Genomic DNA, 21,575 nt, shown 5'->3' with positions numbered 1-21,575 from the left:
CACTTCAGAGTTACTTTTAAATTTTCACTTTTTGTGCTTGTAAGATTTGGGTTAATTTCGTTGGCTTGCAATTTGGCTTACTGTAGCAATTTACACATAATGGCTGTGGGAGCAGTTAGACGGTACGTCTTTGGTAAGAGTGTGATTGGGAGTTTGGCTACAACATTAAATTGGCTGACTCATTGGCACCTGTTTGTTGTTTGGCAAATATTTTCAAGTGAAATTAGCGATTTTTTTCTTGTTTGAAGTGTAAGTTACTTGTGGGTAAGTGCAAATCAAGCGGAATGTATAGTATGTTTTCAAATGAATGTTTTACTTTATATTGTGTATTCTAGGTTACAAAGGAATTATTGGGGTTTATTGAAATATGGCCTATCGCTAGACACAACTTTTTCCCATTATTCTAGAAAAAGTTTGAATACCATGTCAGTAGAACTGTTCGTCTAGTGATGCTATTCAAGAATCAAGCCATTTTTCGAAGTCTTCATGTGAGTGGGAATGCTTTTGGGTCAGACCATCTCCCAGCGAACGGAACAAATAATAATCGGACGGTGCAATTTCTCGGGAATATAGTGGGTGGGATATGTTTTTCCGTTTAAGCGTTTCTAGGTGGGTCTCAAAGGGTTTCACAACGTGAGGCCGAGCATTGTCATTCAGCAGAACGTTTCATGCCTTTCTTTGCATTGAGGTCTTAAGGAACCCAAGTTCCAAGTTTTTGAATCATTCCCAGCGCAAGTAGTCGCTTTGAAATGGTTTGGCGGGGGACTTCCAATGCTGAAGCAAGATCGTTTTGTATTTGACGTGGCTCTTCATCAAGCAACGTTTCCAATTTACCGTCTTCGAAGGTTTTTGACCTTTCTTCATGCGGAGGGTCATTAATATCGAAATTGCTGTCTTTGAAGCGACGAAACCAACCATGGCATGTTGCTGCACTTGTACCAGTTCCCGACCAACCTTATTATTTCAATAAAAATTTACTGAACCTTAATCTACTTTATAACCTATATGTACATTAAGAAATATGCTTTCATCCAAGTCAAGAACATGCGGCAACATATGGGTTTCTTCTTTACTGACGCAGAAACCGTTTACGCGGTTATAGCCGAGACGCGTTAGTCGTTCCTTCTTTTCTCTGTTTGGCGCCAATCGTATATTCCAACTGTAGTCAGGTCCTTTCTCACCTGATCTTTCCAACGCAGTGGAGGTCTTTCTCTTCCTCTGCTTCCCAGGTGGGTACTGCGTCGAATACTTTCAGATCTGGCTGGTTTTAATCCATTTGGAGGACATGACCTAGCCAGCGTAGCCTCTGTCTCTTTCGCTTAACTTTGTCAATGTCGTCGTATATCTCGTGCAGCTAGCTCATCGTATATATATACTTTACATATATGTAATAAGAATACCATATAAATATATATAATATTTGTGGCTTATGTAAGCAATAGGAAGCGTTTTGATTGCCACCACATAAGTAATCCAAACAATAAACATCATTAAAATGATTTGTGGTGGTTTGATTTCATTTCTTCATTTCTGGATTAATACAAAAGTGTCTAACAAACTCGACTACAAAAAGTTCAATGGAAATATTGAAAAACTGTGTTTTTAGTTGCCAGACAGGTGCCATAATATATTAGAGGCGAATAAAAAGCGAGTTGTAAAACATAAATGTGGCAGACGAAAGCGAAGAGCGACGAACGAGTGAATGTGGAACATAAGAGTTTGATTAATATACATACGAGTACGTAGATACAGGTATGTATATGTAAGTATACATTTTCGAACGCTTTCCGCTCTATTAAAGAGTATGAAATTGAAAAAAAAGTCAAAATGAAACCAAATGGCTATCAAAAGAAAAAGTGTAACATGGAACCAAAGCATCACGTTCGCTGATAAAAGTGAGCAAAAGTAGATGACAGATAAAATGAATTAATGGCACAGCCTACAAGCGACCGCTTGACCGACTGACTGGCTGACTGATGGCGCTATTAGTCGACCAAACACTCGTGTTCGTCGATTTTCATTAGCATTTTATGATCCGCGGTCATTAAGTCTGCCGCGTGTGTGTGGAAAATATGACAGAAAGTGATTTTTAGCACAATTTTTAACTACGTGTGTATGTGTTTGGCGGACGAGAAGAAATAGCTGCGATCGGAGATAAGAGAGAAATCTAGAATGCCGACGTATAGGCATATATGTACATGTGTGTATGTATATAGAGCTATTTTTAACCCATAAGCAATTATTTTTTTTTATAAACTTTCATTGAAAAGGCAGTAAATTGAAGGATTAAAACACTGAGCACGTGCTGGCAGTAATGATTTAGTTAACTGAAATGGTTTGTGATGAGATTGCGGGTATATTTAGCTTTTAATGTTCGTCCGGTTGCTGACGTCACGTTAGCGCAGCAGTTTTTATTGACAAAAATTTTCTGTTGAGAGATACTTAGTAGTTATTAAGCGTCAATTTCTTTGTAACTGGGGAGTGTATTTTATCCCTAACTCACGTATAAGGGTTGTACAAAGCTTTAAGTGAGGGTCCCGAAGTTATCGAGACTTTGCTTTATGCGAGACGTTCCTCCGCCTCTGTTAATGACGATATCATCGAAAAAGTTAAAGAACAGTGCATGAAAGCTGTCGGATTGGCATCACAGAGATAGCAGAGGATATCAAGAGATCTTATGGAACGATTCAATATGTTTTGGTTAATGTTTTCGGTAAGATGTATGTCAATACTCGACTCACGTTAAAGGCCCTGATTATGAATAATTTGAAAAGGTCTTAATCAAGGTCTTAAAAGAGCCTTAAAAACGTTGCTGACATTCATCAAATACTTACAATGGGTTTGTGAATAGGACATCCAAACTGTCCAACAATATAGCGGATGGCGCTGCAAAAATGAGCCGAAACCGAAAAAGTCAATATTCTCTGAAGGCCATTCTAAAGCTTAAAACAAGTCTAAGAAAGTTATGATAAATCGCTGGTATGCTTGTATTGACTCAAAAGGGGCCTTTTGAGGATGATAATAAAGATTTATATGAAACTACGTTAAAATGTTTTTATCAGTCCGGTTCAAATTTGATCAAATGGTAATTTCAGTACCATAATTGAATAAAAATGAGTCATTTGAGGATGATAATAAAGATTTATATAAAACTACGTTAAAATGTTTTTTTGTCAGTCCGGTTCAAATTTGATCAAATGGTACTTTCAGTACCATCATTGGTTCAATTATTATTCAATTATTTGCTATTTGTTGAAATTGTATATTGAGGTCTCTTGTGATCGATCCTAGCGGGCTTGGTATTAACTCTGCCTCGGAGAGAGAAATGTCCAGATCATCGGAATATACTCCCGTGCCTATTCTGCAGTCCATTTTGGACCCGTCGCTATAGACTGTGATGCTATCTACCTCCACTATTATGCCTCTTTTCCATTTCCATCTAGAGGGAAAGTAAAGTCATAAACAGACTAATCAGATTTGTAGTCAAGATCGTTTTGAAAACCTTAAGTTTGAGATTAACTAATAGAATATTGATCTTCTTTAATGAGTATAACAAGCTAACTTAATTTTTACAGTGACAGATGATAATAATATCAAAGGTTCCGCTACCTCCTAATTTCAGCTGCTGTTGAGTATAGTATTAATGGACACTTATTTTCTAAGCCCAACAACTCACTTATGTTCACATTTGCTTCACACATTTCTCTTCTTGCTAGGGAATAATGTACAAACAGACGACACAATGCCTTAAGCATAAGTGAGGTCACAGTGGTACTAATATTTCCTTAAAGACATGTTCGAAATATATTTCAAGGTTGTTTACTAGTGCTTTTCTTCTTTTGAAAACCTAAATGTAGACTACCAGCTGAATGGAGTGATGCTAGTGGAAAACAAAAGCAAATTCCAAACTTGAAATTAAATGAATAGTTCAAACCAAGCGTCCTCTAAGTGAGTTGTGTTGCTCAAGTGCCTTCTAATGCCCAGAAAAACAACGCAACAAATAATTAGAAGGCGTCATTTCCTTTCTTCAATAGGAAGCGCGGCAAATTACATAACATCGTAGACGCATTTCATTGTTGTATACTTTCATAGAACAAATGATTGCCACCACTTTGTGCAGGCGAGTGGCGAACCTTTTGTCCAGGCGGTTGATTGATGTTATTCAAACGCTTTTATAGATTTACCACGGCGCGGCGATTGTACTCACCACATATCCACTTGCGTAAATGTATTTATGTGTGAACGCCGCAATTACATACCATTAAAAGGCATGAGAACGGAAATAGTGATTTGAACAGAACTTTTTACACGCAGCACTCGACTGTTTTATATAACTTAAGAATTGAGTTGTACGCGCAGCACTGCGGCGGTTTCCATTATTTATTGGTATTAGAAGTACTCACGTCACTGTGTATATTTAAAAGCGATACCTGGGAAGTTATTATAATTGCACAAATTACTCCTGAGGCTTGTGTGAAATCAATCAATTAATGTAATTTGTTGGAATGCGTGCTTACAGAAGGTGAATGGTCGAGTTGCTCGCTTAAGTCTTTTGATTTTTGAGCGACTTAAGCACTTAACGAAGAAAACCTTAAGACTTTACGATGAAAAATATTGACTCTTAAGAAGAATATTAAAGTGTTGAGTGTTTATTGATACATTTTGAAAAGCACAGTTGACTGAAAATTTGTGAAGTAGTATGTAACAAGTATTTTTAAGTATGATAATCTGTGTGTGTGTAGGTAGCTACTGAGTACAGTATACTATCAGAATAACAAATTGCAATTGAAACTAGAAATTTATATGATGCTTTTAAGATTTTGCAAGACCACTTTTTCTTATATATATAATGCACATTTTAATCAATACAAAAGGTTCAAAGTCAGGTGCAAAATCCTTATATGTGGTTTATTTGGGTCTTGACTGATTGATTGATGTTTGACACTTCCAATGAAAAGGAATCAACAGCCTCGGATGAGAGACTCCCTCTGACGACAACCATGGCAAACGCTTTAAGAATTACGATATAGGATCTGAAATGTCCGGTCACTTAATTGGGAAGGTGCCGCTGCCCAGCTGGTTGATGTCCTTGTAACAGAAAAGGTTGACTTCACCACCGTTCTAGAACTGCGATGGACGGGACAAAGACTGAGGAGAGTGGGTTCTTGTGTCATTTATTACAGTGGCCACAGAGAAGAGTGCAAATTCGGTGTGTAATTCATGATGGGAGAGAGACTCCATCGCCGAGTCTTACAATTCACCCTGGTGGATGAACATCTAGCGATAATCCGCATCAAAGCAAAGTTCTTCAACATATGGACAGTGTGGCTTCATGCTTGGAAAATCAACAACTGGCCAGATATTCGCCATGCGCCAAATCTTGGAAAATACCTTTTTGTCGATTTTAAAGCTGACTTTGACAGCATGAAAAGGAGCTGCCTTTATAATGCAAAACTAATACGATAAATTGATGTTGACTAATACCAAAAGCCAGGATCGAGACGGACCTCTCCGAGCCGTTTGATACAAAACGAGGTTTCAGACAAGGCGATTTCCTACCGTGCGACTTCTTCAATCTACTCCTAGAGAAAATTTTTCGAGCTGCAAATCTAAATAGAGAAGGTACAAACTTCTACAAGAGTGTGCAGCAGCTGGCGTACGCCGATGATATTGATATTATTGGCCTGAACAACCGCGCCGTTAGTTCTGATCCAGATTGGATAAGGAAGCAAAGCAAATGGGTCTGGTAGTGAACTTGGACAAGACGAAATATCTCATTTCATCAAATAAAAAGACGTCGTACTCGCGACTTGGATCCTACGTCACTGTTGATAGTCATAACTTCGAAGTTGCAGATTATTTCATATATCTTGGAACCGGCATTAACACCAACAACGTCCGTCTTGGAATCCAACGTAAAATATCTCTTACCAACAGGTGCTACTTCGGACTAAGTAGACAATTGAGAAGTAGAGTTCTCTCTTGACAAAAAAGGATCAAATTCTACAAGTCACTCATCGTCCCCGTCCTACTATATGTGCAGAGACATGGACGATGACAACATCTAATAAGTCGCCGTTAGGAGTTTTCGAGAGAAAGGTTTTGCGGAAGATAAGTGGTTCATTGGGCATTGGTAACGGCGAATACCGCATTCGATGGAACGTTGAGCTGTACGAATTATACGATGACAATGACAGAGTTCAGCGAATTAAGAAAGACCACCAGAGGTCATGTGGTCCGAATGAATGAATACACACCAGCTCGACAGCTTTCGAGGCAGTATCTGCCGGGGGAAGACCTTATATCCGTTGGAGAGATCAGGTAGAGAAGGACATAGCTGCACATGGTATCTCGAAATGGCGATAATTGAGAAAAGAAGAAACGACTGAGGCGCTGTTGTTAACTCGACGGTGCCTACGTCAGTAAAGAAGAAGAAGAAGAAGGTAAATGTTAAACCGATTTTATTCACTTTGAACATAAGGGTACATTATTATCAGAAAAATACTTTCTATGAATTTCTATAATATGTCCCACAGAGTGGCTGATTCATTTGGAGAAAAGTCAGCCATTGCCACTTGGGTACACATTTTCGGTAGCTGGGGTCTAAACCTATTATAGGGAAAGACCGTGCCAATTTTTTTTTAACCAAACCATTCTTCCTTGTTTTTATCAGAAAACAGTACACAATTATCACTGTGAGGCATCAAGTCGTCAGTGCAACCAAATTTCGAAATTCGATTGAATTACAACTATTTTATGTCAATAAGGCTTACCTGCTTCAATTGCCATTGCAGTGTGTCCACTTGATTTTGCAACAACACCACCTGCACGTTGGCCGTGTTGTCGCTGTGCGCCTTAAAGGCGGGCAGGCGCTGTTCGTTGCAGGGGGCGGGTGTGGTACGCGCGGCAACTGGCGGCTTTGAGCCCGCTGCATAATGAGCCGTTAGCGTTGAACGTGTGGCAGCCACAGGTGGTTTCGATATGGCGGCGGCATTACCACCATCGTCGACATTGTTAATGTCATCTTCATCCTCAACAGCGAACATGAGATTGTCATCCTGCAAAAACAAGAAGGAAAACGAAAAAAATTAAATACATTTTTTTTGTTTTTGTTTTAGTAAAAAACGTGCAATGTGTGAAAAGCCTGCCAGTGGCATGCAAATAAGTGTGCGCATGCGTAGGTTTTTATGTGCAGCCAAGTAAGTGTATATATATTTGTATATATGTGTGTGTTGCAACAACAAGTTTTTTAAGCATTTCCGACACACTTCCTCTACAAATGAAAAGCGTTGTGGCAATAAGTTGTGCCACTTGAATGCAGAAAACTCGTTCGCTAATGCCAAAACACATAGAAATACTCACATATACATACATATATAAACACATTTGGGAAGTTAAGCTCACGTGTAGCTGATATAAAAGTGGTTTAACTTTTAATGAAAATGTTTTTTTATACCCTGCACATGGTATACTAAGATCATATAAAGTATATATGTATATAATTGACCAGCATGACGGAGTGGATTTAGCCTTGTCCATCTGGTGTATATAATCTGTCAGTTTGTGAGATATCGATTTGTAACTTCGCATGTGTCCTTTTCTGCTCAAAAAAACTGCTCGTTTGTCGGAACCGTCGATATTGAACTACTACAACGTATAGTTGCTATACCAACTGATCGATCAAAAGCAAGTCCTTGTGTGGAAAACCTTTTAATTTGACAATATATCAACGCAATACTCGGCATGCGTTATTATCTAAAGTAACGATATATTCATTGAAGAAATTGTTCAGATCGGACCACAATAGCATATAGCTGCCATACAAACTGTTCGATCAACATCAAGTCCTTATATGGAAAACTTTTTTATTTCACAAATTATTTGCATGAAATTTAGCACATATTATTATATAAGATGGTGCTATAAGCTACGCACAAATTGTTCAGATCGGACCACAATAGCATATAGTTGCCATACAAACTGAACGATCGGAAACAAGTGCTTGTATGGAAAACTTTTTTATTTGACAATATATCCACATGAAATTTGGCATGGGTTATTGTCGAAAAGAACGGTATATTCATTGAAGAAATTGTTCAGATCGGACCACTATAGCATATAGCTGCCATACAAACTGTTCGATCGAACGCAATTTCCTGTACAGAATATTTAGCTTTTGTGAAGGGTATTCAAACTTTAGTGCAGCTGAAGTAATTTTTTATTGTTGTTTTTGTTTTTTTGTCGTTTTTTGTCTTTCAAGCGGAGTGTATTGTGGTGTCCAGCATTAATTATGTTATGCTACAGTTGGAATGTTAAATTAAAGTTATTGTACAAGAAATGCCTGTCTTGACATACATATATATATATATGTGTATGGAAATATATACATACACATAATTGTGCTAATAAATGCAAGTACGCGCTTGAATTATGTTGTTTGCATTATCAAATAAATCCACCAACACACATACATACACACCAGCGAGCCGTGTTAACTAGTGTGAAAACGACTTTAATGAATGGTCAAATTTAAGTGCCAAAATTAACTACATATGCACTCATACTCTTATAGCAAATTTTAGTATTAGTAACACTTCAAGAAAATTTTAATTTCCGCATTAGCTGTCATACAATAATGCCCTTAGTTTGATAGCTTTTGAAAGTTAATAATTGTCTGATTAATTTTTGGCTGACTTTGTGGCTAAATGTGGCCTGACAGTAAAGAGAATATATGTAGTCTAATATGACTGCTGTAAAAATATAAAAAAAAAAATTTTATGTAAAAAATGTGCAAATTTGTGCGAAATTTTTTAAGGCTGTTGGCTCCATATTTACTTTCACTTAATCGTTTATTAAGCTTGCTTTTGCAAAAAGTTGAAAAAATGCCCTTTAGTTGGCAACGCCAAACTAATTTTTTGGCAAATTTGTGATGAAAGTATTCTATATGCTTGAAATGTGGTTACTTTTTAAGATATACATAAAATTAAAGCATTTCTTTGTGTCAAATGTCCACAAGGTCTGCAAAGTAGGACTTCGTGGCGTCGATAACCTCAAAATTTCCTCCGACTCAAATTTCTAAACAGTGTTTATTGTTTTAGTTTGGAGAGGTCGCATAGTATGAGAATGGATTGGAGGGTAGTTCGTATATTAATTAGAATAATTTGGCTATGGCGTAGGCAGAGGTGTGAGGCTAGGTGTTATAATGGTGGAAGAGGTGCTGATGGTTTCGTAAATTAAGACCGTTTTTTCTGCAACTCGACGTCAAAACAGCCTTACTTGCAAAGTAGTGCCCTGCGACTCACTCTTTGGGTGATATTTTGAGTTTATCCAAGGAGTCGATATAGATCAGTTTCGGACAGTATTCGCTTTTTTCGGAGTAGTTTCACTGCATGAAGCCACTGTTCTTATTGTTTCTTGGCTTTTGGTGAATACAAGTGGATACATGTTTCGTCGACAATGACGAAACCACGCCTTCAGAGTGCTCTTAAACAGCGTCAACACTACTGTGCAGTAGTCTCCTGTTGTATTTATCGCCTGAAGTAACTCGGCGCAGAACCCAATACGCCGACAGCTTGCTTTTGAGATGCTTACGATGTTGCAAAGCTTCAATCGGATAACTATACAGCATTCAGTCACTCTTTGGTTGCACTGCAGTTTCCGTTACAAAAGCAGGAGTTCGTGGACTCATTCGCGTTCTCACGCAATCATGAGAAACCTAACTAATGTATTACAGGTGAAAATTTCTTTTGCGATAGTGGCGTGAATTCTGAACTTATCTCTGTGACCTGGAACGTTGCTAAGCCTTTAGCTTTCAAAGCATTAGTCAGATGGGACTTTTGAGAACCGTTGTTCGAGTGGTATTGTTATGACATGTCCAGTTTTTCAAAAAAAAAAGGCAACAATTTGTTTGGAAGTCCATTTTGAAACAACCATATAGTACACTGCTTTTTACTTTCGAGGTCATTAGTCCACGATACATCAAGTTTCACGATGTCATGAGCGTTTCTCGAAGCGACACGAGTAATTTTTTGAGCGGTTGATATACTGTGGAGGATCTAGGTTATGTTAGGTTAGATGGCTGATCTAGAGAGATCGCATGTAGACTGCTATATCTAGTCCTTTGTGAAGTTATAGAAAAGAAAAACTTCTGTGTTCAAACTTAAAAATTAGCAAAACTTTTAGTGACCAATACAAATTTGCACAGGCGTTTAATTTCCATTCCCGTCAGTTCGGTGGGATGTCCGTAGGGATCAAACCTAAATAATATTTTTTTACAATGAAATGTTCATTCACTATTGAATGTATGCTGGTCCCACTAATGCTTATAGTTGTTTGAATCTTACTAAAGATCACAAGATGATCTAGCAATATCAGTTTGATCATATCATCAATAGTTTCGGGAACCACAACTAATTTTGGACGATATTCACGAAATTCGTTTTGGTACGACTTTTATTGAATTCGCCATACAATCGATAAACTGTGGTCCTTGATGGAGTTTCATCGTCAAAAATTGAGTTGTGTTCATCGATGTACTGTTGCTGAGTTAACCTAGGCCGAAATTAAAAAAAAAATATGGCGAGAAAATGTTCGAAACCTAATTCCAATTTTTGCCGAAATGATTATTCTAAGTTACTGTAAACGACACAAATAGCGCTCATATGTCAAAACATTCACATCAAAAATGCAAAACTTTAGATAGAGTTGTTACCAGATCGCAGCACTATCAATTTACAAACATTATACATACATATACATATCTAATATTTTAGTTTTTTAGCAAAGTTATAGTTTATCACAAAAAAATTACATTTCCAGCTTTTTTATTTCAAGTGTACTTTTTATTTCCAAGTATTTTTTATCAAGTGTATTTTTTATTCCAAAAAGCACTCAGCTACCAAAACTATCAATGAAAGTCAGAGCTCGCGGCTTACTCAAAAATCACGCTGAATCCTCTTCCGAAGGCATTACGTGAGCCACTTAAAATAAATGCGATTGCAAATTTTATTTGCACGCACTGTTTGTTCCGCGTCCTCTCTCCCCAGAGTGATGTGTCATCAATTGTCATTGTTATACGCTTATTTGTTGCACTTATTTGGCACACCAGATCAAAAACGAAAAAAAAATGCTTGCGCCAAACAATGAAAATGTTGCTTGCGCTCATAACAAAATTTCTGCATTGTTAACAATTTAAAATGGTTGCGGCTGGAAAAAATTGCTCTGGCACAAATTATGACCAACATTTTCGTTGTCGTTGTTGTTGCTGTTAGTGTTGTTGTCGACTATTTACTGCCGCAATTGCCGGTAACAACCCGGCAGTAAGCGATCCAATTGCTTTCGCATCATCAACAGAAAATTCAGACAATCGAACCGACAGACACGCTGTGTGTGTGTGTGCGCGCATGTGTGTGTGTCAGCAACAAATGTTGACTTGCATAAAGATTCATAAATATATTTTTTTTGGTGGAAGTCGCACAATTGAGCAAAAATTTGTTTTGTATGAAAGAATGAAACCATTGAGCTATTTTTTACGATATTATGCCGCATATTTATCAACATACATACACACATACGTATTATTTATAATCATATATAATTAATTAATGATGATGCGTGTTTTTTTTTAAAGCAAATCTGCATTGAAGAGAACAATATACTAAAGCTGCTCGGTATCACCGCTTTCTGGGTCACAATTAATTAATAATTTGTTATATATGAGCTTAAAATTATTTGCAGTGATTTCAAATAATAAGCTGTGCATAATTTAATTTGTTGCTTATTTTTCTTCAAAACAGAGCGAGTTTGATTGCGAAATTCCACTCCAATAAGGCTTAATGAACTCTTTTGTTGCTAATTAGGTTAGATTAAGTTAGATTAATCTGGTGGGTCAATAAGCCACGCATAGACTAGTTTGTCCTATGCGATATCAGATGGAGTTCAGTTGCTAGATCCATGAGGAGTAATCATCCTTTAGGATGCATGCGCTTGACGCGAATTTTAACAGACTCTGCGGCCGCACTATCGATACCTCCTCTAGTTTATCATACCGTGGGCACCCCAGATGCTTACAGCGTAGTCTTGCCAAGGGGCAAGTGCACAAGAGATGCTTCGTTGTTTCCCTGGTGCCCTATTCTAGACATTTCCTGCAGTCTTAACGATCTATCAGGCCCATCCTGTGAACGTATGTGGCCACCAGACAGTGACCAGTTAATATTCCCATCATGTTCCTACAGACTCTTCTATCGATTGTCAATAGAATTTTTATGTACTTTCGATTTACCGTTTTCCATATGACTTTTGCAGTTTTGCTCCCAGGTAGCTCGTTCCATCGGGTTTTCATTTTATTTACCATGCTTTTGTCAAGATCGTCGCAGAGACAATGCATGGGTTTTCCAATGTTGACCACGTTTTCGGATGTCAGCCGTGAACCATTCTTTGCAATCTATCCCACTATTTGATTACCTTCGATGCCTTTGTGGCCTGGCACCCAGTAGAAGTGAAGTTGCTTACTTCCGGGAACACTTTCCACTGCTGCCCTTATTCCCAAGACACTTATGGCCGCTATGCAATACAAGATTACTGTCTTGATTGCTGCTAGACTGTCTAAGTAGATGTTGACTCTGGAATTGCCTGCAGGTGCATTAGAGACCAGCTCCGCGGCTTTCGCAATAGCAAAGACCTCAGCTTGAAATATACTGCAGTGGCACGGCAACTTAAAATGTTGCCTTATGCCTAACCCTGGACAGTATTGTTGCTAACTACGTCCGTGTATAAGAAAATATTTTAGTTTATATAAAAATACCATCGTGGTACTTTGGTAACCTTCGGAACTTGGTTCGGTTATTGGTTATTTCGGCAATGTTAAATGCTTATTTCGAAAGTGAGGTGTTGACATCGTTATGACCGTTTCACATGCAGCTCTTTTCGCTTGGCTTGGTTATCGTTCATTCTGACATACATTTTTGCTTTCCGTGTTGCTCTCTAATAAAGATGGGTGTTGGCCTACATTTTGCATCGCTTTGCTTTGTTTTGCCTCATTGTGAACGATTTCCTGAAAACATATCTAGAACTTACAAATATATCTGTCAAAGCAAATGTCTGAAGCAAACCTTGTATGGGAGTCAGCCATAAGTCCTTTTCTGCAGTTCTTCAATCCTTTCTTAAAGTTCGTCAATGGAGGCGTTCACACGAAAAAGATTTTGGCTTGACAGAAAGGGCTACTACGAAAGCACTTAAGACAATCACATTAATGAAATTTGCTCTTTCAATAATGAAAATGTTGTTGGTTTTCTGCAGGATGATAACCTGTAGTTGACTCATCAACTTGGGAGAGGGTTACTGTAAGTTGATTTTTTCGCTTCGCAACATGAGTTAGTTCAGTACATACAAATATTAAAACTGTCGTTGGATGAAGAGAGTGACTAACATTAGCCAATAATCAGATGAAGAGATCAACTCTGAAACTATAATACTAAAACCATTGGATGTTCAAAGAACATATTCTTTTAAAGCACACTTGAATGAGTTCGGTAACGTTACCCGAAAAAAATCTTCTGGTGTTAGTTGCTAATAATAAGGCATTCAATGATTGTGAGTTGAGTGAATTTATCGTTATCGGCATATGGAATTATCGTTAATATAATAAAGATTTCTGGAACTATTCGAATAATAAAGGATCTCTAGTAATTTGTATCTGAAATTCTGTTCTCTCCCAGCCCATTAGAATTAAACTTAAATTCAATCAATTTTGCTTGTTTTTTCAAAGAAGTGTGAAAAGAGGTGCGGGGGACAGAAGTAAGTATCTATACGAATGGGTCCAAACTAGATAGTCGAATGAAAGGTGGCGTCTTTTCAGCAAACCTGCAATGGGTTCCAGAACATAGTGATATCCCTAGCAACTGTGAAGCAGACGAACAAGTCAGAGCGCGCACCACCCAAAAGGAGGGAACTTATATGAATCTGGCTACTTGCTGATATTTAATCGACAAATATGTTATAAATTTAGCTGAGCCTTGATGAAGTCAATTCTGAACTTGCTTAACAAGCAATCAAATGTGGCATAAATGGAAAACACGACTATTTAAATTCAAAAGGAATGACATTAGAACTTTAGAAGGAGCGTTAACAGATAATTGTCTAATTGTAAATTATGTCAGACTGGAAACATTATACAATGATTGTTCTAAATGCTGACAGATAATAAAAGAAGAAAATACTCTATAACATTTTCCAAGAAAATTTGTATAGGAATCACAACTTTAGGCCGAGCGCTTCTTAACGCCATCTCGTAGATTATACAAATAAAACTTTTTGATCTGTTGAACTTCATCAGGAGCACAGGGTGTTTCAGAGAAGACAAAATGAAGTGAGTATATTTTAGTTCCCTTGGCTTCACAATGGGCCTCCTAAAAGTTTATGTGCGCAGTCAGTAATCCACTCTACCTAGCTATCTACGTAGCCCTTTACTTTTCATCATATTCCAAAAAATATTTTAAAACCTTGACTTTCAAAAAGCATAGCCTAACAATGTTTACTTTTATTCTAAACTATTATTATTTAATTTTAACACCGGCGTATTTCTTAGATAAACTGCAGCTGTAGCAAAAATAGGCGTATACTCTTACTTATACAGCTGTTTTGAAAGTAAATATACGAAAACACAATAATAACGAAGGTTTAACAACGTAAAAGTGGTTCAAATTCGAATGTTCGTGACATTTAGAATATTGACATTGTACGCGTATGAGAAAACACTTGAGTAAACAACTTCTTACGCCTCTTCAGCGCTGGTTTGGTAACTTCAGTAGCTTAAAGGTTGCTATCATAAAAATGTCAGAATTGTGTCAAATTTGTCAGTGTCAAAAGATATAGCGAATCTATAGGTATTTCCGTTACATAAATTTATATGTTATGTCTAGTATATTCATAGTAAGTTTATCTACTTTTTCAGTGTTCCGATAATTTTTCCACTTTGCAGCCGTCAAGACATTGAGAAAACGAACCTTAATCTCTTATAAACTTTGCTTTCGATTGTAGGCAAAAAAAACAGCTGATTTAACTGACATTTGTGTCCGAAGAATGTTCAGAAATAGACTTTATCTAAAAGTGGAACGCATTCGCTATCTAATTCCCAGCTTTCTCAAGCTATGAGCACTTTCCAGGATCGAATAAAAAGGGTTATTCAAAACCCCCAATTCTTATCGAAAATCCCGAAAAACATCTTTTTATCTAAGTGGAGAACAATTAAAAGTCTTGTCACTAGACTTTTCTAAAAACGTTTGTCAAAATATATTGGAAACATAAAAAAGATCTTGATCTTGAAAAATTTCCAGCTGGGACAGTTTCAGACAATTGTAAAAAAATTTCTTAGCAGTTGGGTTAAGTAAATATCTAAAGTAAAAATATGCACATACACAAATATATAAAAAGTATAGACTCTAAATGAAAAATAAAATTTTTGTCTGAGTTTTTGAAAAACATAATAAAAATATTTCACTTTCTACCTTCATTCATGAAACAAGTGGAAAGCTTCTATTAGTACTAACGTGTATACTAAGCTGGTACTTAGAAAAGTTCTTGAAGCGTACAATCACAAAATAAATAATTGAAATAAAGAATGGACTGATTTGAGTGAGCTTTATGTGTATATAATATAAATAAAAAAACAAAGTGATCGATTAGGCATACAAATATACATAACCAACAGGCTGTGCATTTTTCAATTTGTTGAGTGCAAATATTTGGAAAGAGTTTTTAAGAAAGTTCGCTCGGTAATACAGTTTTCATATATATCTTAACATATTTGAAATTTTTATAAATGCTTCGTCCAATCAACAGAACTGCAAACTAAATTCGTTGCAATGGCGGTAAAATTTGTGCTCTTAATTTTTCTGGCAATACTGGCGTATTTGGTAGCGCCCATACATGCGTATGTTTTGCCAGATCCTTGGCTGGATATCGACCCCCAGCTACTCGGAGCGTTTTCTACGAAATATGACAAAAGACACCATCATGTAGTGAAGAAAGAACTGAAGCCAGCTAACTACGAATATGTGGAATCACTGCACGACTGGGTGCCTGTGTGAAGAGATGTTGCAGCGTACTCAGTGGCGAATATATTATACTTTAGTTATAAGAATATGTATTAGAATATGACAAATTAATTTAAGTAAATAGAAAATATTTAGTCACAAAGCTATGAAAAAATTGGTCTGAAATGTGGATATTAATAAAATTGGGCGATGAAGTACCATCAAGGATCAGTGCTTATCGGAGGTATAGCGAATTCAATCGATGTCTTAGATTACTCCAATACGAATTGAGTGAAGGTCCTCCAAAATCAGTTGTTGTTCCAGAAACTAAACTGGTGTTGTGCGTAAACTGGTATTGCAAGATCATCTTGTGACCTATCGTGAAATTGAGACAACTATAGATATTATATTTGACGGCAAAAAAAATTTGTTTACGTTGGATTTCATACAATTCGTCAATCGCTCAAAAATAGAGTCGATTGGTCGACATAAATGTTAAAAATTACAATAGTTGTGTTTCGAGACACTTCTATGACCGCACATATAAGCCCGAAAAAAAAATCAGTCGACTCTATGGGTGTTTCCAGATTAGCCGATTTCAACAAAAGTTGTTCGCACAGGAAGCACTTCCAAGCAAATGGTTGCCTGTTTATTTGCACTTGGGACTGAACGACGCCTTTTTATGCCCGTATAAAAAATAAACTAAGAGGTCATCTTTTTCAGGACCTGAAGAGGCGTTTGATGCTTTCGGAATGAATGCTTTGGGGGTATCTAATTAGCAGTGACAAAAGTGCTTCGAGAATTGGTTCAAACCTATGCAAAAGTATTTAGATCTTAAGGGAGAATATTTTAAAAAGTAATAAAGTGATTATCGATGACTAAAATTTATTTTTGATCTCAAATCCCCATATGTAAAAGGCAAACCACGTAATACATATAAATACATATATAATATATTCGTCGAAAGACTAATTTTGGTTCCATTTTTGCTATGGAGTTGCTCTAATTCATACTAACTCTTGGGAAATACGACTGTAGCAAGTGGCTACACTCACTTCATTTGTCAAAATTGGGGCAAGGAATTGAGTGAATAGCTCAGTTGTATTGTATATAGTGAAGAATCGGAAGTAAGTATTTAAGTGAAACTTTGAACACTTTAATTTCAAATCTTGCAAGTTAAGAATTTTCGAATTTTATTGCAATGGCTAATATTTTAGTATACATGCTTTCATTCATATTAAAGTTACTTAAGAATCTACTTTCATTTGACAATTCGGGTTACTGAAACATTATAAGTAGGTACTCGTACACATAAAAAGCACATTACAAAAGCTGCTTGCTTGTAAAAGCTAAAAACTTTAAGCACACAACTTTTCTAATATTTTAATGACACTTTGAGTTCAGACACGCACATAGAAATATGACGTATATTTGTATGTACATATATACATATAATAAGCACATTATTTATGTGCTATATAAAATAGTGAGTGCGAGTCTAAAGCATAAAATTTTTAGGGCCTCTGTAAAAAGAACTCACAAAAATTTAATTGTGCCTTCTATTTCTAATTCAAACTAGTTTTTTGGTAATAAAATAATTAAAAATGTAGCTGTGATCTAAATAATATTTGAAAACAAAGGTAAAACTTGGTTTATGTTATATTTAATATGATGAAGAAAGCTGGTTTGTGTCAATTCCATTATGGGTTACTTCAGTAAGCTGGTAGAGTTAAGTAAAAGTAGAGGAAAGTTGGGAATAAATTAAATGCTCCTGCCACAGCCAGAAGTAAGATACCATCTTGTTCTGCAGAAAGGATCTCAACTATTTATAGTGAACATATGGTAAAATAAGGATTAAAAGTGATAAAGATCAGAAAAAAAGTTTAGATGTACCGTCTCTACTTCAATCTGTTATGCTTCTTAGGTTTACGCAACCATCTTTTAAAACTCCCAGCCAGAATATAACATATTTGGTCAAATGACAAATGGTAAATAATCCGAATGAACACCATCAGGCAAAATTTACCATATTTAGGAGATATTCGGCAATTAGTGTGGTCCTTAGGCAAATAAAAGACAGGCACTTTAAGTATCATCGAAACTGATGATTATGCAAAAGACAATGAGAAGAAGCCATAAATTGTTGCCAAAATCGATACTACTTGTATAATAAATAGAAATTTCGTTTTTTATATGAGAAAAAAAAACATAAATTATGTTGAAATATTACCGAAAATAGGTAAAAAAATGTTGATTTTTTACCGAAAATCTGTACTAAAATTAATTGATATTTTGGTATGTTATGATTAAAATAAAATAAATGTATAAGTAAACATGTTCAAATATTACCGAATATCGATAAAAAAAGATGTCCAAAATCGAAACTAACTACATACCGAAATTTCAAGTTCTCTTCGGTATGTTTGATAAAAAAAAAATAAATAAAAATGTTCAAATCTTACCAAAAATAAATTGCTGCCAAAATCGGTACTCTATTAAATTGAAATAAATTAAAAAACTGGAAGTAAAATATGTTTATTTTTTACCAAAAATCGGTACTACAATTAACTGAAATTTTGATTTGTCTATGAGTAAAAGAAAATAAAAAAAAAAATCATATATTACCGAAAATCGGTAATAAAGCATGCTTATTTTTTACCGAAAATCGGTATCAAAACAATTTGAAATGTCTATGATTAAAAAAGAAAAATAAATAAAAAATGTTCGAATATTACCGATAATCGGTAATAAAAGATGTTTATTTTTTATTAAAGTAAAATTTTGTCTTTGGTTAAACGAAAAAACAAAATAAAAAGTGTTCAAATATAACCGAAAAAAATAATAATATGGTGCTAAATTCCTATAAATACAATTTTTCGAGATTTTTAAGAAATGGCATCGCAGTAAATGTCTATTTTATTAAATGTTTAAAGATAAATCGGGTTTTTGTAGCAACATTGGTAAACATCTAGATCTCAATGTTTGCTTTAGCTTAGTGTAAACTGTAATAAAAATTTTAGACAGCTTGAAACTTATTTTGCAGCATTTGAAATAGCAGTTTTCGGTTATACTCGTATACTGTTTAGGCCTATTTTGTTTAGCAATATATTCGTTCAGTAATATATTCGAGGATTTATTCGTAGAAATTTAGGGTACTGTAATTATGTTCTCATATAGTATTTTACCAGATTTTGTTGGGTTTTACTTGGGGCAGTTCGGCTGGTCGCACTGTACTACTCGGTAGTTCGGTTACTCCCCTCACAAAAGTTTTCATAAAAGAACTTGATTTTGATCGATGAGTTTTCTTGGCAGCTTTATGCTATAGTAGGTCGATCTGAAGAAATGAAGGTTGTACCACTTGGACAATAATCCATGTCATATTTTGAGAAGATATCTTGTCAGATAAAAAAGATTCCCATACAAGAACTATAGTGGGTCGAAATCGGCTCTTCCGACAAATGGACAGCTGATTGGAGAGAAAAGAACGAGTGGAATATTTCAGATACATATCTCAAAAACTGAGACACTAATTCGCGTATGTATAGACAGACGGAGAAACGGTCAGATGGACATGGCTAAATCGACTCTTCAATATATATACTTCGTTCAATCAACATTATGATTAGAGTAACTGTATTTTTGTTGAATTCACATATTTTCATATACTGTTCAAACAATATTGGGGTGTATCCGAATAGCTGAACAACCGAAAAATGTCATAACTTCGAATTGTTTTTTTTTTTTTTTTATAGTAGGCTTTAATTTATCACTTACAATTGTGTACTTTTTTTGAATGGATTTTCATATTTTATTTTCGTTTCTTTTCATATTTTTTATTTTTAATTTTTGTTTAATATTTCATGTAGGTATGTCAGTTTATATAAAAGAGTCTTGTGGTTTATGACGGAAAGTCTTTATAACAATTCAATGTTTTTATTGTTGTAACTTTAGTTATTTGAAAGTAATGTTGCTGCTGTTGTTAAATGTTGCGATTATGATTACGGCTGACAGTGTTGATGACAGGCAACTTATGTTGTTTATGGTTTTTAGTGACATTTCTTCGCTTGTCATCAGTTTGCGTTTAATGACCACACACTTGACAAACAAATGATCGGATGGCTTTTTTCTTCTTCTTATTTTCAAAGTACCTGGTAAAAGCTTACAAATTTTTGCATACATCACTGCTGATAAATGTGTGGGAAAGTCGGAGAAAGGTTTAGGGTTAAAAAGAAATGATTTATTTAATTAAAATGTTTAAATAAATGTCACCACTTAATTATTCGCCTAATTGTAAGAAATTTATTTACGTAAATTTTGAATTTTACATGGAAAGAAATTTTTGCGGAACTGATAAGAAAGTTCCTGCTTATTTGACGCCAATTACAATATTTGACTGGTTTAGGCTAACAATATGATCATTGTACAATTAAGGCTGTGTGAACCACGAATACCGTAGAGAGATTCTGCGCCGTTCACAGCTACCTGGACTGACGTATGGAACGCCTTGCCGCATTTAACGTCGAGATCTTAAATTGGAAGGGTAAAAAATACAGCCGGTGCTAGAACTGGACGATTTGGTACGAAGAGCAAGAGATTCAAGAGCTACCACTTCATGCCGAAAAAACTATGGTTTAGTGTGGTTTGTGGGTCGGCGGAATCATCGGTCTATATTTCTTCAAAAATAATGCGCGCCGTTATCGCGCCATGATAACCAACTATTTGGTGCCTGAAATTGAATATCGTGATATCGAAGACCTGGTTTCAACAAGACGGCGCCACTTCCCACACATCGCAGCAATCAATGGATTTATTGAGAGAACTCTTCGGTGACCAGATAATTTCACGTTTTCGGCCGGTCGATTTGCCACCATGATCGTGTGATTTACACCGTTAGATTTTGCCTGTGGGGATATGTAAAGTTTAAAGTCTGTGCGAACAATCCCTCTTCGATTCAGGCCTTGGTACAAAACATCACACGTGTCATTCACCAGTTACCAGTCGAAATGCTCGAACGAATCATCGAAAATTGGACTCAACGAATGGACCATCTGAGACGTAGCCGCGACCAATATTTGAAAGAGATAGTTTTTATAAATAAATGCCAAATAATGTTCTTTCGAATGATAATAAACACTCCCCATTAAATTTGCCGTTTCTGTGTTTTTTCTTGTTTTGGTTAAAAAATAGACATAACAAATATGTAGGAACAATGTAAATAACCACAGCCAACTTTACTAAATCTAAAATTCTTAAACAATGTAGAATCTCGACTAAGATATTAAGAGAGATTTTAAATGTACATTTCTATAAACAATAGTTACAGTTATAAAACATGCATATACAAGTATGTATATAATTTTTTCAGAGCTGAGTAAAGGTAGTGTTTTCATCATCCTCAATTTTTCAAACCAAACGAAAAATATTTCTAGCTAGAAACCAACAGAGAGAGAGAGAGATTTTGACTATCATTCGTTACCTTTTGGCCAATATGTAACATTGAGTATATATTGGTTACAACTCGAAAAAGTTACATAACCTCTTCAG

General features: G+C 35.8%; 1 protein-coding gene and 1 long non-coding RNA gene across 2 annotated transcripts in view; one reads left to right on the top strand and one right to left on the bottom strand.

The window, feature by feature from the left end:
* Positions 1–21,575, bottom strand: part of LOC105229041 (probable serine/threonine-protein kinase cdc7) — a 95,245-nt gene that overhangs the window by 7,697 nt on the left and 65,973 nt on the right. Inside the window, exon 2 of the mRNA XM_011209095.4 lies at positions 6,774–7,058. Within this exon, the coding sequence (XP_011207397.2) occupies positions 6,774–7,058 (285 nt within the window). The remainder of the gene's footprint in view (positions 1–6,773; positions 7,059–21,575) is intronic.
* LOC105229040 (uncharacterized) lies at positions 14,292–16,285 on the top strand. Its single transcript, XR_007423002.1, has 2 exons — positions 14,292–15,770; positions 15,838–16,285. It is a non-coding gene; the product is annotated as an uncharacterized LOC105229040 (long non-coding RNA).

The sequence above is a fragment of the Bactrocera dorsalis genome, chromosome 5, assembly GCF_023373825.1.
Source record: "Bactrocera dorsalis isolate Fly_Bdor chromosome 5, ASM2337382v1, whole genome shotgun sequence".
Lineage (NCBI taxonomy): Eukaryota > Metazoa > Arthropoda > Insecta > Diptera > Tephritidae > Bactrocera > Bactrocera dorsalis.
This window is presented reverse-complemented; position numbering and strand designations above follow the sequence as displayed.